This window comes from Beta vulgaris, chromosome 1 (genome assembly GCF_026745355.1).
Source record: "Beta vulgaris subsp. vulgaris cultivar EL10 chromosome 1, EL10.2, whole genome shotgun sequence".
NCBI lineage: Eukaryota > Viridiplantae > Streptophyta > Magnoliopsida > Caryophyllales > Amaranthaceae > Beta > Beta vulgaris.
The window spans coordinates 19,469,737-19,484,636 of record NC_079202.1 but is presented as its reverse complement, the minus strand read 5'-3'; the positions used below and the strand labels follow the sequence as shown (position 1 = coordinate 19,484,636).

The window sequence follows — 14,900 nt, the reverse complement described above, 5'->3', positions numbered from 1 at the left end:
GATGGAAAGAAATCAATAATGATGAATTGGATGATAGTGTCTCTTTAACGGAATCTCAAGGGACCTCAAACTTAAGCCTATAATTCCTCGCTTGGTTTTTCGTTTTCCTTTGGTGCCAAGGCTTCAAAGGCTTTTTATGTCATCAAGAGTTGCAAAACACATGAGATGGCATAACGAGAGGCGCGTTGATGAGGATATACTAAGGTACCCGACTGATTCAATGGCATGGAAGCACCTTAATGATTTATATCCCGAGTTTAAGGCTGATGCACGTAACGTAAGATTAGGTCTATCATGCGATGGTTTCAATCCTATTGCATATTTGGGGACCAAACATAGTATATGTCCGTTTTTTTGGTGCCATACAATCTCCCGCCTTGGATGTGCATGGCAAGCCCGTACATCAGGTTATCACTCTTGATCCCTGGTCCGAAGTCCCCTGGAAATGATATTGATGTATGTGTTCTTGGAACCATTGGTCAAAGAACTTGAAGACTTGTGGGAAGTTGGGGTGGAAACTTATGATTCATATAGTTGCCAGAAGTTTAATATGAAGGCGGTGTTATTGTGGACAATGAGTGATTTTCTGGCTTACAGGAATTTGTCTGGTTGGAGTACTTGTGGTAAACTTGCTTGTCCATCATGTCATAAGGATACTTGGCACAAGCGACTTAAAAAGAGTAATAAGGAATGCTTCTTAGGTGATCGCAGATTCTTGGATCCTAATCACAGACGGAGAAATAATAAGAAATCTTTTGGTGGCGAGAGGGAAAGACGACCATCTCCTGTTCCTTTATCAGGCTATGAAATTTTGGAGGCATTTGAGGGAGTGCCAAATGTGATTTTTGGGAAGAAGCGAAAGAGGAACCAGAGATACTTGTTTGACTAATGGAAGAAGCAGAGTATCTTGTATAGACTTCCTTATTTTTGATTCGTCACAACTTAGATGTGATGCATATTGAGAAAAACATATGTGACAGTATAATAGGAACTGTCCTTGATATTCCTGGTAAGAATAATAAGGATCACTTGAATGCTCGAAGGGATTTGAAGATGATGAAAATGCATGAGAAATTGCTTCCTGAAAAGGTGGGTCGTGGTAAATATATCGTCCCTAGAGCACCATATCAGTTGACACCACAAGAGAGACGACGAGTATTAGAGTTCTTATCCAAGGTCAAAGTACCTGATGGTTATTCTTCAAACATATCTTGATGTGCAAGTTTAGATGACGGCAAAATTTCAAATATGAAGAGCCATGATTGTCATGTATTTATGCAAGACTTGCTTATACCTGCTTTCCAAGGCATCTTGCCTAAGGAGGTGCTAGAACCTTTAGCGGAGATTAGCTTATTTTTTAAGCAGTTATGTTCCAAAACTTTAAGAATTGATGTTTTGGAAAAGATGGAAAAGAGCATTGCAGTTAGTCTTTGCAAGCTTAAAAAGCTATTTGTTCCTTCCTTTTTTGATATAATGGTCCACCTCCCAATCCACTTACCTCGTAAAACCATGCTTGGAGGTCCAGTGCAATGTCGTTGGCAATATCGATTTGAAAGGTAATATTAACTTTAAAAAGTGTTCCTTATAGCGACATGTAGTGCCTAACCATTGTTCTTTGTAGGGAAATGCATACAATGAAACCAACTTTCCAAAACAAAGCTCACCCGAAAGCCTCTATTACCGAGGCTCGCATTGCAGACGAATGCTCTGCCTTTTGCTCCAGATATATAAGTGGAATTGAGACAAAGTTCAACTGTATGGGTAGGAATGACCAGGATAAGAACCAATCTTCAGAGTTTATGCTATCAATATTCCAAAATAAGGGAAATGCAATGGGCAAAAGAACTTTCAAGTAGTTGAGTTTTGTGGATTGGAAGCAAGCCCAACTATATGCTCTTATGAATTGTCCAGAAGTGCAACCGTTTATGAGGTAAGATATCAATCTTCTATTTGTTATTCATATTTGTCAGTTAATATACCTCAAATAATCTAATGCTTATATGATGGTAGAGAGTATGACATCATACATGAGCCTAAACAAAGTTTAGTTGAGTGGTTCCAATCTTGGGTAAGTGCTAGAGTTAAGGTTAATAATACTCCTACTATAGGTTTGATAAATATGCTTATTAATTTCATTTTTCTTTATCTTTTGGTGACATGATCGCATAGATATGGAAGCTTCATGTGGAGAAGGATCCAAGAGTAACCACCGAGTTATTGTCGTTTTCACGAGGACCAAGTAGGAGTGCTGGAAGCTTTCAAGGTTACTATGTGAATGGGTATCACTTTCACACTAAAAAGCGTCAATGGAGGAGAAAGACGCAAAATAGTGGAGTTGTAGTTAAAGGAGATGAAGCAAGTGACCAAAGAGATTTTTATGGAGTTTTGAAAGAAGTTTTAGAGCTTGAATACGATCCTCCAAATGGTGGGGAAAAACAACCTATTGTGGTGTTATTTAGATGTGTGTGGTTTGATGTTTATAGTGATGGCCGTGGGATCAAAATAGATAAGTTTGGCACTACTAGTGTCAACATCAGGAGATTTATCCCTCGAAGTAGGACAAGTTTATTATGTTAAGGCACATAATGAACCGGATTGGAGAATTGCAAATAAAAGTATCCCTTGAAATTTCTATAATTTTCCCGTTGTTGAGGATGATATTGGTGATTATGAGCATGATGATAATGGAATGGATGTCGAAATGCCTAACCTGGTTGTGGATTATGGAGAGGATGATGAACTCTTATTAAGATTAGATGTCCCCCAGGAAATAGTGAGTGATGATGACGATGACAATGATGACGATGACAATGATGATGATGATGATGATGAGGATCAGGAGGATGAGGAGGAGGAGGAGGAGGAGGAGGAGGAGGAGGAGGAGAAGGAAAGCGAGCACTCGCAAACAAATGGTAAGTCTCATGAAGTGCAAATTGTGAATATTTGATATATTAACAAAGTGGGGATTTAATTGTCTTATGATATTTAGGAAAGAAGTGAAAAGAATCGTGCAAATGCACTTTCAAAGAAGATACAATCAGCTTGCGGGGCTAAGTCCACAGCTAGGATTATATACGAGTTGGTAAGTTCAATTCATAACATGTATTTTTCATTTTTTTGTGGTCTATGATCTGTATTTCCAGTCCCTATGCATTTTCTAATAGTGGACACATTACTTAGGAGGTTGAGGCAGAGAAAGAGTCTAGTGCTGAGGTCGAGAATGGGAATAAATCTGAAGCAAATACATCTACTTCTACTACAGTAACGCAAACAGATGCTGATAATGACCCAATGTATTTGAAATTATGGAGAAAAATAAAACAATAAGTTATTTTTCATTAATTATGTCAAACAAATGCTGTAATATAAGAAAAGAAGTCAAATGTGGCATATTTCTGTAAAGAGAAAGATAATACCTATTTTTTCATAACTTAGGATAAAACTTAGATGTTTTAACGGGGGTAATATAATAGTGTTTATATATGAAGCAAGAATATTTTACTACTAATTTAGGCTAGCATGAAAAATATGCACAACTCTTGATCATAAGCTATATATGATTTTGCACTTGTGCAAAGTCTCTAAAAACAGTTAGGAGTCTTACTTTGAAATTCTTCTTCTCAACAATACCATACAAGATATTGGAGTGTGATCTATTTCATATTTAGAACTTTATAGCAGCATGCCTAATGCCAGACTAGATAATATGACTTTGATCCCTAATTCCGTGCTCCTTCAAGCTAGTAGAGCACGAACTATCATTTGTACAATCAACTTCTTTACTTAAATTTCAATAATAATACTCTCTATAACCTTCTTCTAATAGAAATACATGGACATTCATCCACCACCTCACTCCCAAATTCCTCTGACTCCACTCTCCCATAAGCAAATCATAGACAAAACCTAAGCTCAAACCAGTCGACAACACCAAAACACCAAATGAACCGATAATTTATCATCATGAAGCACTAGAATTAAGTTCTTATTGCAATCCTCTTCAGTTGTACACAGAATTGTCAAAATCAAAGAATTGAAGTGCCTAAATTTCACCAAAAGACTGAAACTTACTTCACAGACTACAAAACAAAACTCTGCATAAGAATTCTATACAAGTATATCACTTCCAATTCCAATGCATCTGCAATAATGGTAGCAAAAACTATTAGATGGCAGGTTTATTGTGCTTCTCTTTGTTTTTCTATATATATAAGACATGATAGAAGTTCTTTTAGTTATCGTTTATGTACTTAGTATATTAGACATGTTCTGTTCTATTAATACTTAGTAGATTCTTATAAACAAAAATATGACTAATATACTCAGTAAGGTCTTATATATGTTATGTTACTTTAAGGTTCTTATACTCAGTAGGAGCCATCTGATTTTTGACCCCAACCCTCCTATATTGCCACTATCATCATCTTTATATTTCAAATAATCCACATTTTTACTATCATCATGAATTTTTTGATGGATCACTGAAGGCATAAAGATGGTAGTTTTGATGATGAGGGTGAAGCAAAGTTCAATGAATTTAAAAAGTTACACGAGAAAGAAATTCAAGAGAATGACATTGATAATCTTTCCATAGATGAGGCTTACATGAAGGTGCTTGGCCATTGTTCGGGGTATGCCTAGGGTCTTGGTAAAGGACATCCGGTGGTGGATAAGGGTGGGAAGAAAGGCAAAGCAGAATTGGAGGCTGAGATTCAACAACTAAGAGGTAATAAGAATGCAATGCAAGCTGAAATAGATTTCCTAAAAGCTGAAAGTCAGAGCCAGGAAAAGGAGGCTAAAGAAAGAGAGGAAAGACTGGAAAAGAAGATTGAGGTCATTATGACTTCACTTGCGCTTTGATCAGGTAATGTCTCCAATTCCTGAACTCTATTCTAATAACAGTAGAATAGAAGTGATTTCGTTATTCGGTTGTCATACTTGCATTGTGATGAAATTTAATAATCCATTGATGTTCTGGAAGTTTGGGATATCATTTATTGGTATTTGTAACTCTATGAGAATTTTGGGATGAGTGTGAGTTTATTGGTGGAATTCATGAAGAAAAATTGGCTCACATGTTTGGAGGAAGTAATGTTTTTGACAGTGTACAATTAGGGGTTATAGTCAAAACGAATGTACTAGAGTTTTTAGCATCGTATGATAATCAACTGGAGATGATGAGAATGGTGGTTGGGGGTAATTGGAAGCAGTTGTCCCAGTCCGTGTTTGATTGGGTGATGAAATGAGAAGCTAGGTTGTCTGATGCTGGCAGATTGGCTGCTTGATGCATCTGAGTTGCTTCACAGAACCTGATTTCATTTGTTGCTTATAGTATAGAAGTGTCACTCATGTTTGGTCAGAGAATGTGTTGTCTTGCTCTGTTCCCCTGTTCATGGTGGCTGATTAGTGATTATCAAGTATTTTGTAGTGTTTCGATATGCTAAAGGAGAAAAGTACCGAATGCTTGAAAGTTGAAGTACATATTGAAGATTCTCTCTCTTTTTTTTCAGTTGCTTGTGTTATGATTTTCCTTTAAGAGTTTCATCTTTGTCTTAAAGGTATTAATCATATTTCTGAATCTTAGTGCCATTAAGAGTACCTATCATGTGATGCTTTATGTTTTCTATGGAGAGATTGCCTTTTTCTGAAACTCTCAATCTCATTCTTTGAGTTCATATGCTGTGGAGAATTCCTTGGTAATGTATCCTACTTTTTCTTTGTTATAGGTGCCATGTGCCATGGAGGTACTATTGTGATGGAATCTCCTTCGACATATCTCTTTGTTCTGCAGTTTATCAGCACATGGCAATTTTGGCTCGAAACTAGTGTAGAATTGTTATCAAATGATTGTAGAGATATTAGTTCACTTGAGCATTTTCGATGAGTACACTTTTGATCCTTTTATTTCCTTTTATTCACATGCGTTGAGGAAGTTGCATATTTGACCCTAAACTTCCTACACTATAATTTAGATGAATAAATTAATTTAATATATGTTGTTGTACTATCTCAAGTAAACATTATGTGAATATGATTTTGTTAAAACTTTTGTAAGTCAGTATAGTAGGAGGCTATCATAGCTGTTGAGGATTTTGTTAAAATTTTAGTAAATCAGTATAGTAATATTTTTTTCCCTTGGTATTACCATGGTGTTATGTAGAATGTACAAGGTTTATCTCTCAACTTATATTAGATTGATGTTCGATGCATAAGGGTTTTTAGATAATGACTAGCAGGGCAGTACTTCATGATTGCCTTGCTTGACAAAGTAAAAAGAGGGCAATATCTTATTTTTGCTCCGTTGGATAAAGTACAAAGAGGGCAATATCTTATTTTTGCCCTGCTTGATAAAGTACAAAGAGGGCAATATCTTATTTTTGCCCTGCTTGTTTTAGACCAAATAAGACAATTGTGTTTGTCTTCCTTGTCTTTGAGCAAAGAGGGCAAAAGTATTGCCCTTTCTGATGATCATAGAGGGCAACTTTATTCGCCTTGGTTGATGAAGCAAAGAGGGCAAAAATTTTTGGCCTTTTTTTATTGGATCAAAGAGGGCAAAGATATGATTTTTGCCCTTGAAACCTAATACAACGAGGCTACAAGGGCAACGGAAGGGCAATTTTAAAATTGCCCTTCCGTTTCCCGTGTAGCCCCGTTGTATTAGGTTTCAAGGGCAAATCACATATCTTTGCCCTCTTTGATCCAATAAAAAAAGGGCAAAAATTTTTGTCTTCTTTACTTCATCAAACCAAGGCGAATAAAGTTTCCCTCTATGATCATCAGAAAGGGCAATAATTTTGCCCTCTTTGCTCAAAAACAAGGAAGACAAACACAATTGTCTTATTTGGTCTGCAACAAGCAGGGCAAAAATAAGATATTTCCCTCTTTGTACTTTGTCAAGCAGAGCAAAAATAAGATATTGCCCTCTTTGTACTTTGTCAAGCAAGGCAATCATGAAGTATTACCCTGCTAGTCATCATCTAAAAACCATTATGCATCGAAGATCAATCTAATATAAGTTGAGAGATAAACCTTGTACATTCTACATAACACCATGATAATACCAAGGGAAAAAATATTACTATACTGATTTATTAAAATTTTAACAAAATCCTCAACAGTTATGGTAGACTCCTACTATACTTATTTACAAAAATTTTAACAAAATTATACACATAATGTTTAATTGAGATCTATCCACAAACAATATTAATATATGCTCATTGCCCATCAGAATCTCCAGCTCTTGCCTCCCAACAACTTCAGGTTCTGCCATAGGTTATTCTTCCTTCATAATCTAATAAAACAAATATTTTCAAAGAAAATTAGAAAGACAACACATCAGATAAGTATAAGCAGTTAAGCACCACATTCACAAGCATCATTGGCCATTTATTCTCGAATGTTTTATCACAATCTTGAGCATATCTTACACATCTCAAGAATCAAAAACACCCAGCAATAAACAAACACTACCCATGAAACTTGAAGTAAGTGTGCTTGTACAAACGGAAAGCCACCAAATTAAAATAAATCCAGAGAGCTACAAAAGCCACAACAATGGAACAGACATATCAGGAACCATATAAACTAGCAGCTGATGATTACTTCTTCTACTAGACACTGGCATATTCCAGAATTTTGTTGTGGACGCCCTATCTTATTTTCACAAATTGTAGAAAGAGATGGGTGTATACACAAGGTAATTTTATTGTTTTGCGTTTCCAAACCATTGAATGGCCTTCGAAACCCTAATCAGTTTCAAAGTTTCAAATCTTGATATTATCAAACAAAAGGAATTCAAGTAATGTAATCAAACTTTCAGAACTTTACCCAAGTCAAACTGTTTGGGCCCAAACATTGGGCCAATGTAATCACGCCTAGATCCGCCCCTCCAGCATGGAAGCCTCTCAGTGGGGACCGCCAGCCTCAAATTCCGTGCCTACATGGCAGGGAATATCCTCACACTTTTCAACGCCTATAAATGCAGGGCAGATCCCCATTTATTAAGGTACGCAATCCTAGACAGCACACTTGGAAACCATTAATTAACACACATACTGACTTGATCTTCGGAGGGGCAATCCCGGATCCACCCCCGGGGTAGTCTAACCTTCGCTTTGTGCAGGTCTTCGAGCAAGCAGGCCTTCGTCAACCCTAATCTCGATCATTCCCACCTAATACAAGTTTTTACCCGAAACAGGTTGGCGCCGTCTGTGGGGAAGTCGAACTAAAAGTCATGGCCATCACTCGGAGAAACCAAAGGAGGCAGAGGGCTCCCGCTCCCTCCAACCGCTCGAGAGCGCCATCTCCTGAAGTGGCGGACGAGACAGCCGGGGACCCCCGTCTCGCTCCAATGCTCTCGGCTCGAAATCAGCATGTTCTCGAGGAAATTAACCCTCGAGAGGCGGCGAGTGCTGTGAATCTTAGGATGCCTCGAGACAGGACTGCTCCAACTCTAGGAGGTCCTCAACTCCCCAAACATTAGCCCGAACACACCAGTCCTCATCCGGTCACCCAGCAGGACCTTCAGCAACTAGCTGATCGTCTTAGCGACAACTTCGAACGAGGCCTCCGAGCTCTGATGCTCAATTTCCAGGTAGGAGGAGAAGGCACTTCGAACAGGAACCCTCCACCTCCAGGAACTCGACCAATCATAGGTCATCAAGCGGACAATCAAGATCAACCGCAGGTTATTGCCCTCGATCCCCCAGGATCATCACAGGTGTCTTGACGGGCAGCTTAGGCCGCCCCCGGGAAAGGGGATGCCCGACATGTCATCAACGAACGTTACAGGAGGATCGACAACCGCGACGCCAGGGATATCTTAAATGAAAAGAGGGGTCAGTCCAAGGCAAAAGACGCCAACCCCCACCCTAACCGGGAGCAGAGGGAACCTCGAGAGAGGGAACCTCGAGAGAGGGAACCCCGAGAAAGGGAACCTCGGGAGAAGGAACCTCAAGAGAGGGAACCTCGAGAGAAAGAGCCTCGAGGGCAGGAGAAACACGGAAAGGAACCTCAGGAGCATGAGCCTCGACAAGAGAAAGAGCCTCGGCGCCGGTGGGGCCACAGGCAACGGTCGTTGAGCTCCGAGTCCAGTCATGGATCAAGCCTTCAGATAGGGAAACCTGGGATTCACTACACCGTTCCACGAGAACATTATGAGAGCGTGTACCCCTCGAAAGGTCAAGGTTCCCCCGATTGACCATTATGACGGGACAACTGACCCCATCGACCATCTAGTCGCCTTCAAAGCACAAATGAGCGTCCAGACCAGCAGTGAGGCCGCATGGTGCAAATTCTTTCCCACCACCTTGAAAGGCTTGGCCCTAACTTGGTTCACCGAGCTGCCTTACGGGAGTATATCGAGCTTCACCGTCCTTGAAACGGCGTTCAAGCAGAACTTCATCGCGGGAAGGAGGCATCGGAAAACCAGCATCCATCTCATGTCGATCAGACAGCGGAGGGAAGAGGACTTAGCAGAGTACATCAAGAGGTTCAACGCGGAGTCCCTCAAGGTATCTGACCTATAGGATAGCGTGGCCTTCACCGCTCTTATGTCAGGGCTATACCCTTCGAGTAGGTTCAAGCTGAAACTGGCCGGGAGTGAAGCCTCCTCGTTCTCAGAAGCCATGAACCTGGCCCAGAAATTTATACAAGCCTCCGATATCTGTAAAACTCATGAGGAGCCAAGCTCCGGGAAAAGAAAGCATGAATACACCCCGCGGGCAGACAATCCCAGAGATACCCCTCGAAAAGAGAAAGACAAGAAGCCTCGGTTGGAGAATCATTGGAATGACCCTCGATACAACCTGAACCAAAGGGAAATCTACCTAGACATCAAAGGGAAGTACCCCCTGCCAAAGCCTCACCCAATTCGAACATCTGTCAATAAGCGAGACAAGAAACTATGGTGTGAATTCCATCACGATTGTGGCCACACCACGAGGGAGTGTCGAGAGCTCAAAAGGGCCTTGGATAAATTAGCTGACGAAGGAAAGCTGAATCGATATCTCAAGGATCCCAAGGAAAGAAAAGTCGAACCCCGGGCGGAAAAACAAGCTCGAAGCGACGAGACGGCAGGATACATCAATGTCATAGCAGGTGGATTTGCTTCAGGAGGCTTAACCAGCCGCTCTCGCAAGAAGCACCTCTACACCTTAAAACATGGAAGTGATGCAAACTCTATTGCCACATGCCCGACCATGACCTTCAAGGACAGTCGTCGGCCCATACAAACCCCGCATGACGACCCGCTGGTTGTCGAGATGAAGATTGCCAACCTTCGGGTAGGCCGTGTTTTGATTGATAGCGGAAGTTCCACGGATATCATCACTATGGATTGTTTGAGAAAGCTGAAATACGAGGAAAAAGATCTTAGTCCCATCGACCAGCCGCTGGTGGGTTTTGGAGGTCAATCAGTTCATCCGCTAGGCTCGGTCAAGTTACCGACTCGGATGGGGGAAAAGAAGGCAGGACGAAATGTCATCGTCGATTACCTTGTGGTCGACACTAGTCTCCCCTATAATGTGATCATTGGACGACCCACTCTCAACAAGGTCAAAGCCGCCATATCAACGTATCAATTGCTTTTGCAATTCGAAGGGGACGACGGGAAAGTCGCTCAGTTGTTCGGCGATCAGAAATCTGCCCGTGAATGCTACGTCAATAGCCTGAAAAGCAAGACAGAAGGACCCACTCGAAAGAGGAAGAACCCCGAGCCAGAAGAACCCCTTCCTGTCATGGGGCTCTATGTGGCTGATAACCCAAAACGATATGAGCGACCTCGCCCCGCAGATCGAGATGAAGAGGTGTATATAGACAAGGGGCAGGGTCGCACAGTTCGAATAGGGAAACAGGTCCCCGAAGAGACAAGGGCCCGAATCCTAGAGGTCATAAAAGAATTTCAGGACATCTTTGCTTATTCCGTCGATGAGATGCCTGGCATCGACCCCAGCCTCATGGTACATCGACTCAATATCGGTCGTAACGTTGAAGTTTATGTCGACGATATGATCGTGAAAAGCAGGAAAGAGGAGGATCACGTAACTGACCTGAGGGAAACACTCTCAACTCTCCGCGCCCATAACATGAAATTAAATCCGAAGAAATGTGTCTTCGGCGTGAAAGGGGGGAAATGCCTGGGTTTCCTCGTCGACGAACGAGGGATCGAGGCTAATCCCAATAAAATTCGGGCCATCATCGAAATGAAAAGCCCTCGAACTGTCAAAGAAGTCCGGCGCCTAACCGGTTGCATGGCGGCCTTGGGGCGTTTTCTATCTAGGTCAGCAGACAAAAGCCTCCACTTTTTTTCAAACTTTAAAACAAGCAATGTTCGAATGGGGTAGTGCAGCAGAAGAAGCATTCCAACAACTCAAGAACCATCTCGCAAACCTTCCCAAGATATTTTCACCTTTACCAGGAGAAACACTTTTCGTCTACCTCGCAGTATCGGACCACGCTGTAAGTGCAGTCCTCGTGGCCGAGCGAGAGAAAACCCAGCACCCGGTGTACTTCGTAAGTCACGCTTTTCGAGGCACGGAATCGAAGTATCCCCCAATGGAGAAGATGATCTTCGCTCTAGTCACTAGTAGAAAAAGGTTAATTTGCGTCGCCCCATTTGCGTCGCACAAACACGGAAACGACGCACAAATACCATTTGCGTCGCATGCAACAACGAATCGACGCACAATATCACTGCATAAGCACCATATACGAGCTATATGCGTCGTACCCTATTGATGTGCGACGCATATAGCCCATATGCGTCGGACATTGAGACACATCCGACGCACATCCCTGCATTCAGGTGACAAATTTTTAAGCCCTATCTGCGTCCCACTATAACAATGTACGTTGCAAAAGGATCATGTGCGTCGAACCCCTTGGCCCATCCGACGCACATCATCCAAAAGCCCCTTTAAAATTTTCGCTCAAACCCCAAAACCCTAAAATTATACCACCCGTCTCTCACCCTCCCCTCTCTCTCTCTCACCCTCTCTAAACAGCGAACACTAAAATTTCTTTTCTCCTCTCTAACTGCTGCCTTCAATTTCCTCTCTCCCTCCTAAATTCCTCAAACTCCTCTCTGGTTCGCCGCATCTTTCTTTTCTCTCTCCTCGTCGCGTTGGTCGTCGACACTCTATTTCTCTCTCTTCGTCGCGATAGTTCGTGGGCTTCGTCGCGCACTTGTTCGTCGCGGTGGCCTGGTTCGTCGGCACTTGTTCGTCGCGATAGTTCTCTCTATTTCTCTCTCTTCGTCGCGATAGTTCGTGGGATTCGTCACGGTGGTTCGTCGCGGTGGTTCGTGGCGGTTGTTCGTCGATTGTTGCTGTTCATTGCTCTATTGTGTGTTACAACCATCAAGAAGCCACGATGATTTCAGATCTCATGTCATCAACAAAAAGTTTTCAGATCTCAGGTTTTTAAGATTTTTTGTTGTTGTATTTTGAGAGATTTGTTTTTTAGGATTTTTAAAGCATTTTTTTTTTTGGATTAACGAATTGTTGCATCAATTCGTGTTGTATTTCTACATTTTTTCAGATCTGCACGCTTCTTTTCTCAATTTTTTGTTGTTTATTATTTTGTATATATTTTGTCGAATTTTCAGTTATTTCTGTATCTTCTCAACATATTTTTTAGCTTATCATTTTTTATATATTTTTTTCGCCTCTTAAGTATAGTAATTTAGAATTGATGATGTTGGTGTGAGTGTACATCTTGTTGTATCTATTCTGTTTTACTTTGGTTTCTGTATCTGTTTGTTGTGTTCAGTTCAACAAATTTTATTTTTTTTGTTAAAAAATCGCAAATTTGCGTCGTGTATTGAGCCTTATGCGACGCAAATGATGATTTTTTTAAAAAAAAAAAATCAATTTGCGTCGGATGTGGTACTATATGCGACGCATATCTTCCTTTTTTTGTGGGTGTAAAACAAGGTTGTATAAGAAATGCTTCGTACCGTATAAAGGTGCGACGCAGATAGGTGAACCATCTGCGTCGTTTCCGCATACGACGCAGATCGATTCTGAGTCATTTGCGTCGAGAGCTTTGGCGTCGCACCGGATTCCGACGCAAATAGGCGCCTCACATCCGACGCAAATTGCCTTTTTTGTACTAGTGAGTTCTAGCCACTCGAAAACTCAAACCCTACTTCCAGGCTCACCCTGTCCGAGTACTTACAAGCCAGCCCATGCGGAAGGTAATGGAAGGGAAAAATCAGTCCAGCAGAATTACGGATTGGGTCACCCAGTTGTCGGACTATGGTATCGAGTTCGAGCCCCGGCGCGCCATCAAAGCCCAGGCCCTTGCCGACTTTATTGCAGAATGTGCCCCTCGACCAGAGACTGTCGAAGAAGGATCTTGGAGTCTCTTTGTCGATGAGTCCTCATCAAAGGCGGGATGCGGGGCTGGACTCTTGATCCTTGACCCCCAGTCCAACGGGACCGACTACGCCGTCAAGTTCGACTTCACTGCTTCGAACAATGAGGCCGAATGGGAAGCGCTACTCTTGGGCATTCAATTATGTAAAGCGGCCGGTGCTCGAGAACTCAAAACCCACTCCGATTCTCAATTGATAGTGGGGCAGGTAACTGGGGAATATGAGGCTAAGGAGGATAGCATGCGCATGTATTTGCGGAAAGTGAAAGAGGAAATCACCAGTTTATCCCAATTCTCAATAACTCATATCCCTCGATCGGAGAACCAGCAAGCGGACGCCCTGTCAAGGCTGGCTAGTTCAGCAGAAGACCTCTCGCCCCGGCCTATAATGTCGGAAATTCTGAGGGCACCCAGCATCAACAAGGCAGTGAATACCCTCGATAGGAGCCCTACTTGGATGGACAAAATCATAGCTTTTATTCGAGATGGCAACCTCCCCGACAATGAACTCGAGGCCGAGCGTATACGGCGACGAGCAAGATGGTTTGTATATCACGAGGACCAGTTGTACAAAAAATCGTTCACCCACCCGCTTCTTCGTTGTCTCACCCCCGGAGAAGGAGACTACATCCTTCAAGAGACACATAGAGGATCGTGTGAAAGTCATCAAGGAGCACGGACCATCACTGCGAAAGCATTGCGAGCAGGGTATTACTGGCCTACCATGAGGGAAGACGCCTCGACCATGGTCAGAAAATGCAAAGAATGCCAGATGCACGCTAACTTGCCCCATCAAGCTGCAAGTACCCTCACTACCATCCAGGCCCCATTGCCCTTCGACATGTGGGGCATGGACCTCCTAGGACCATTTCCACCCGCATCCGGCCAGCAAAGGTTCCTACTAGTCGCAGTGGATTATTTCACTAAATGGGTCGAAGCAGCACCTTTGGCTTCGATTACTGACAAACAAGTTCAGCAATTCATCTGGCAGCACTTAATCACAAGGTTTGGATTCCCTCGAGTACTCATATCAGACAACGACCGCCAATTCAATAGCGGTCCTACACGCGACTATTGTTCTAGGTTCGGGATTGAGACCTGATTCTCTGCCGTTAGTCGACCACAGACAAATGGGCAGGCCGAGGCGGCCAACAAAGTAGTCCTAAAGGGGCTCAAAACAATGCTCGAAGGAGCCAAAGGTTCATGGATAGATGACCTCCCAGGCATTCTATGGTCCAGCAGAACCACCATTCGAGAAGCAACCGACCACTCACCCTTTAACCTAGTCTACGGCAGCGAGGCTGCTCTACCTGTCGAGCTGGGCATCCCTTCCCCCCGTATCACATTCTACGACCAAGAAAGCAACAACGAGCGGAAAAGGCTTTCCCTCGACCTCCTCCCCGAAACACGAGGAACAGCCCTCCTTCGCGCTATCTCCTACAAACTTAAGCTCACCCGATTATTCAACCGCCGCGTCAAGAAGCGGCCTTTTCAAGTCAATGACTAGGTGCTCCGAAAATTTG

General features: G+C 42.4%; 1 protein-coding gene across 1 annotated transcript; it reads left to right on the top strand.

Annotated features, from left to right (window-relative positions):
- The first annotated feature begins 13,201 nt into the window (after positions 1-13,201).
- LOC130589767 (uncharacterized) lies at positions 13,202-14,479 on the top strand. Its single transcript, XM_057391322.1, has one exon. The coding sequence runs from the start codon at positions 13,202-13,204 to the stop codon at positions 14,477-14,479; it is 1,278 nt and encodes a 425-aa protein (XP_057247305.1).
- The last annotated feature ends 421 nt before the right edge of the window (positions 14,480-14,900 follow it).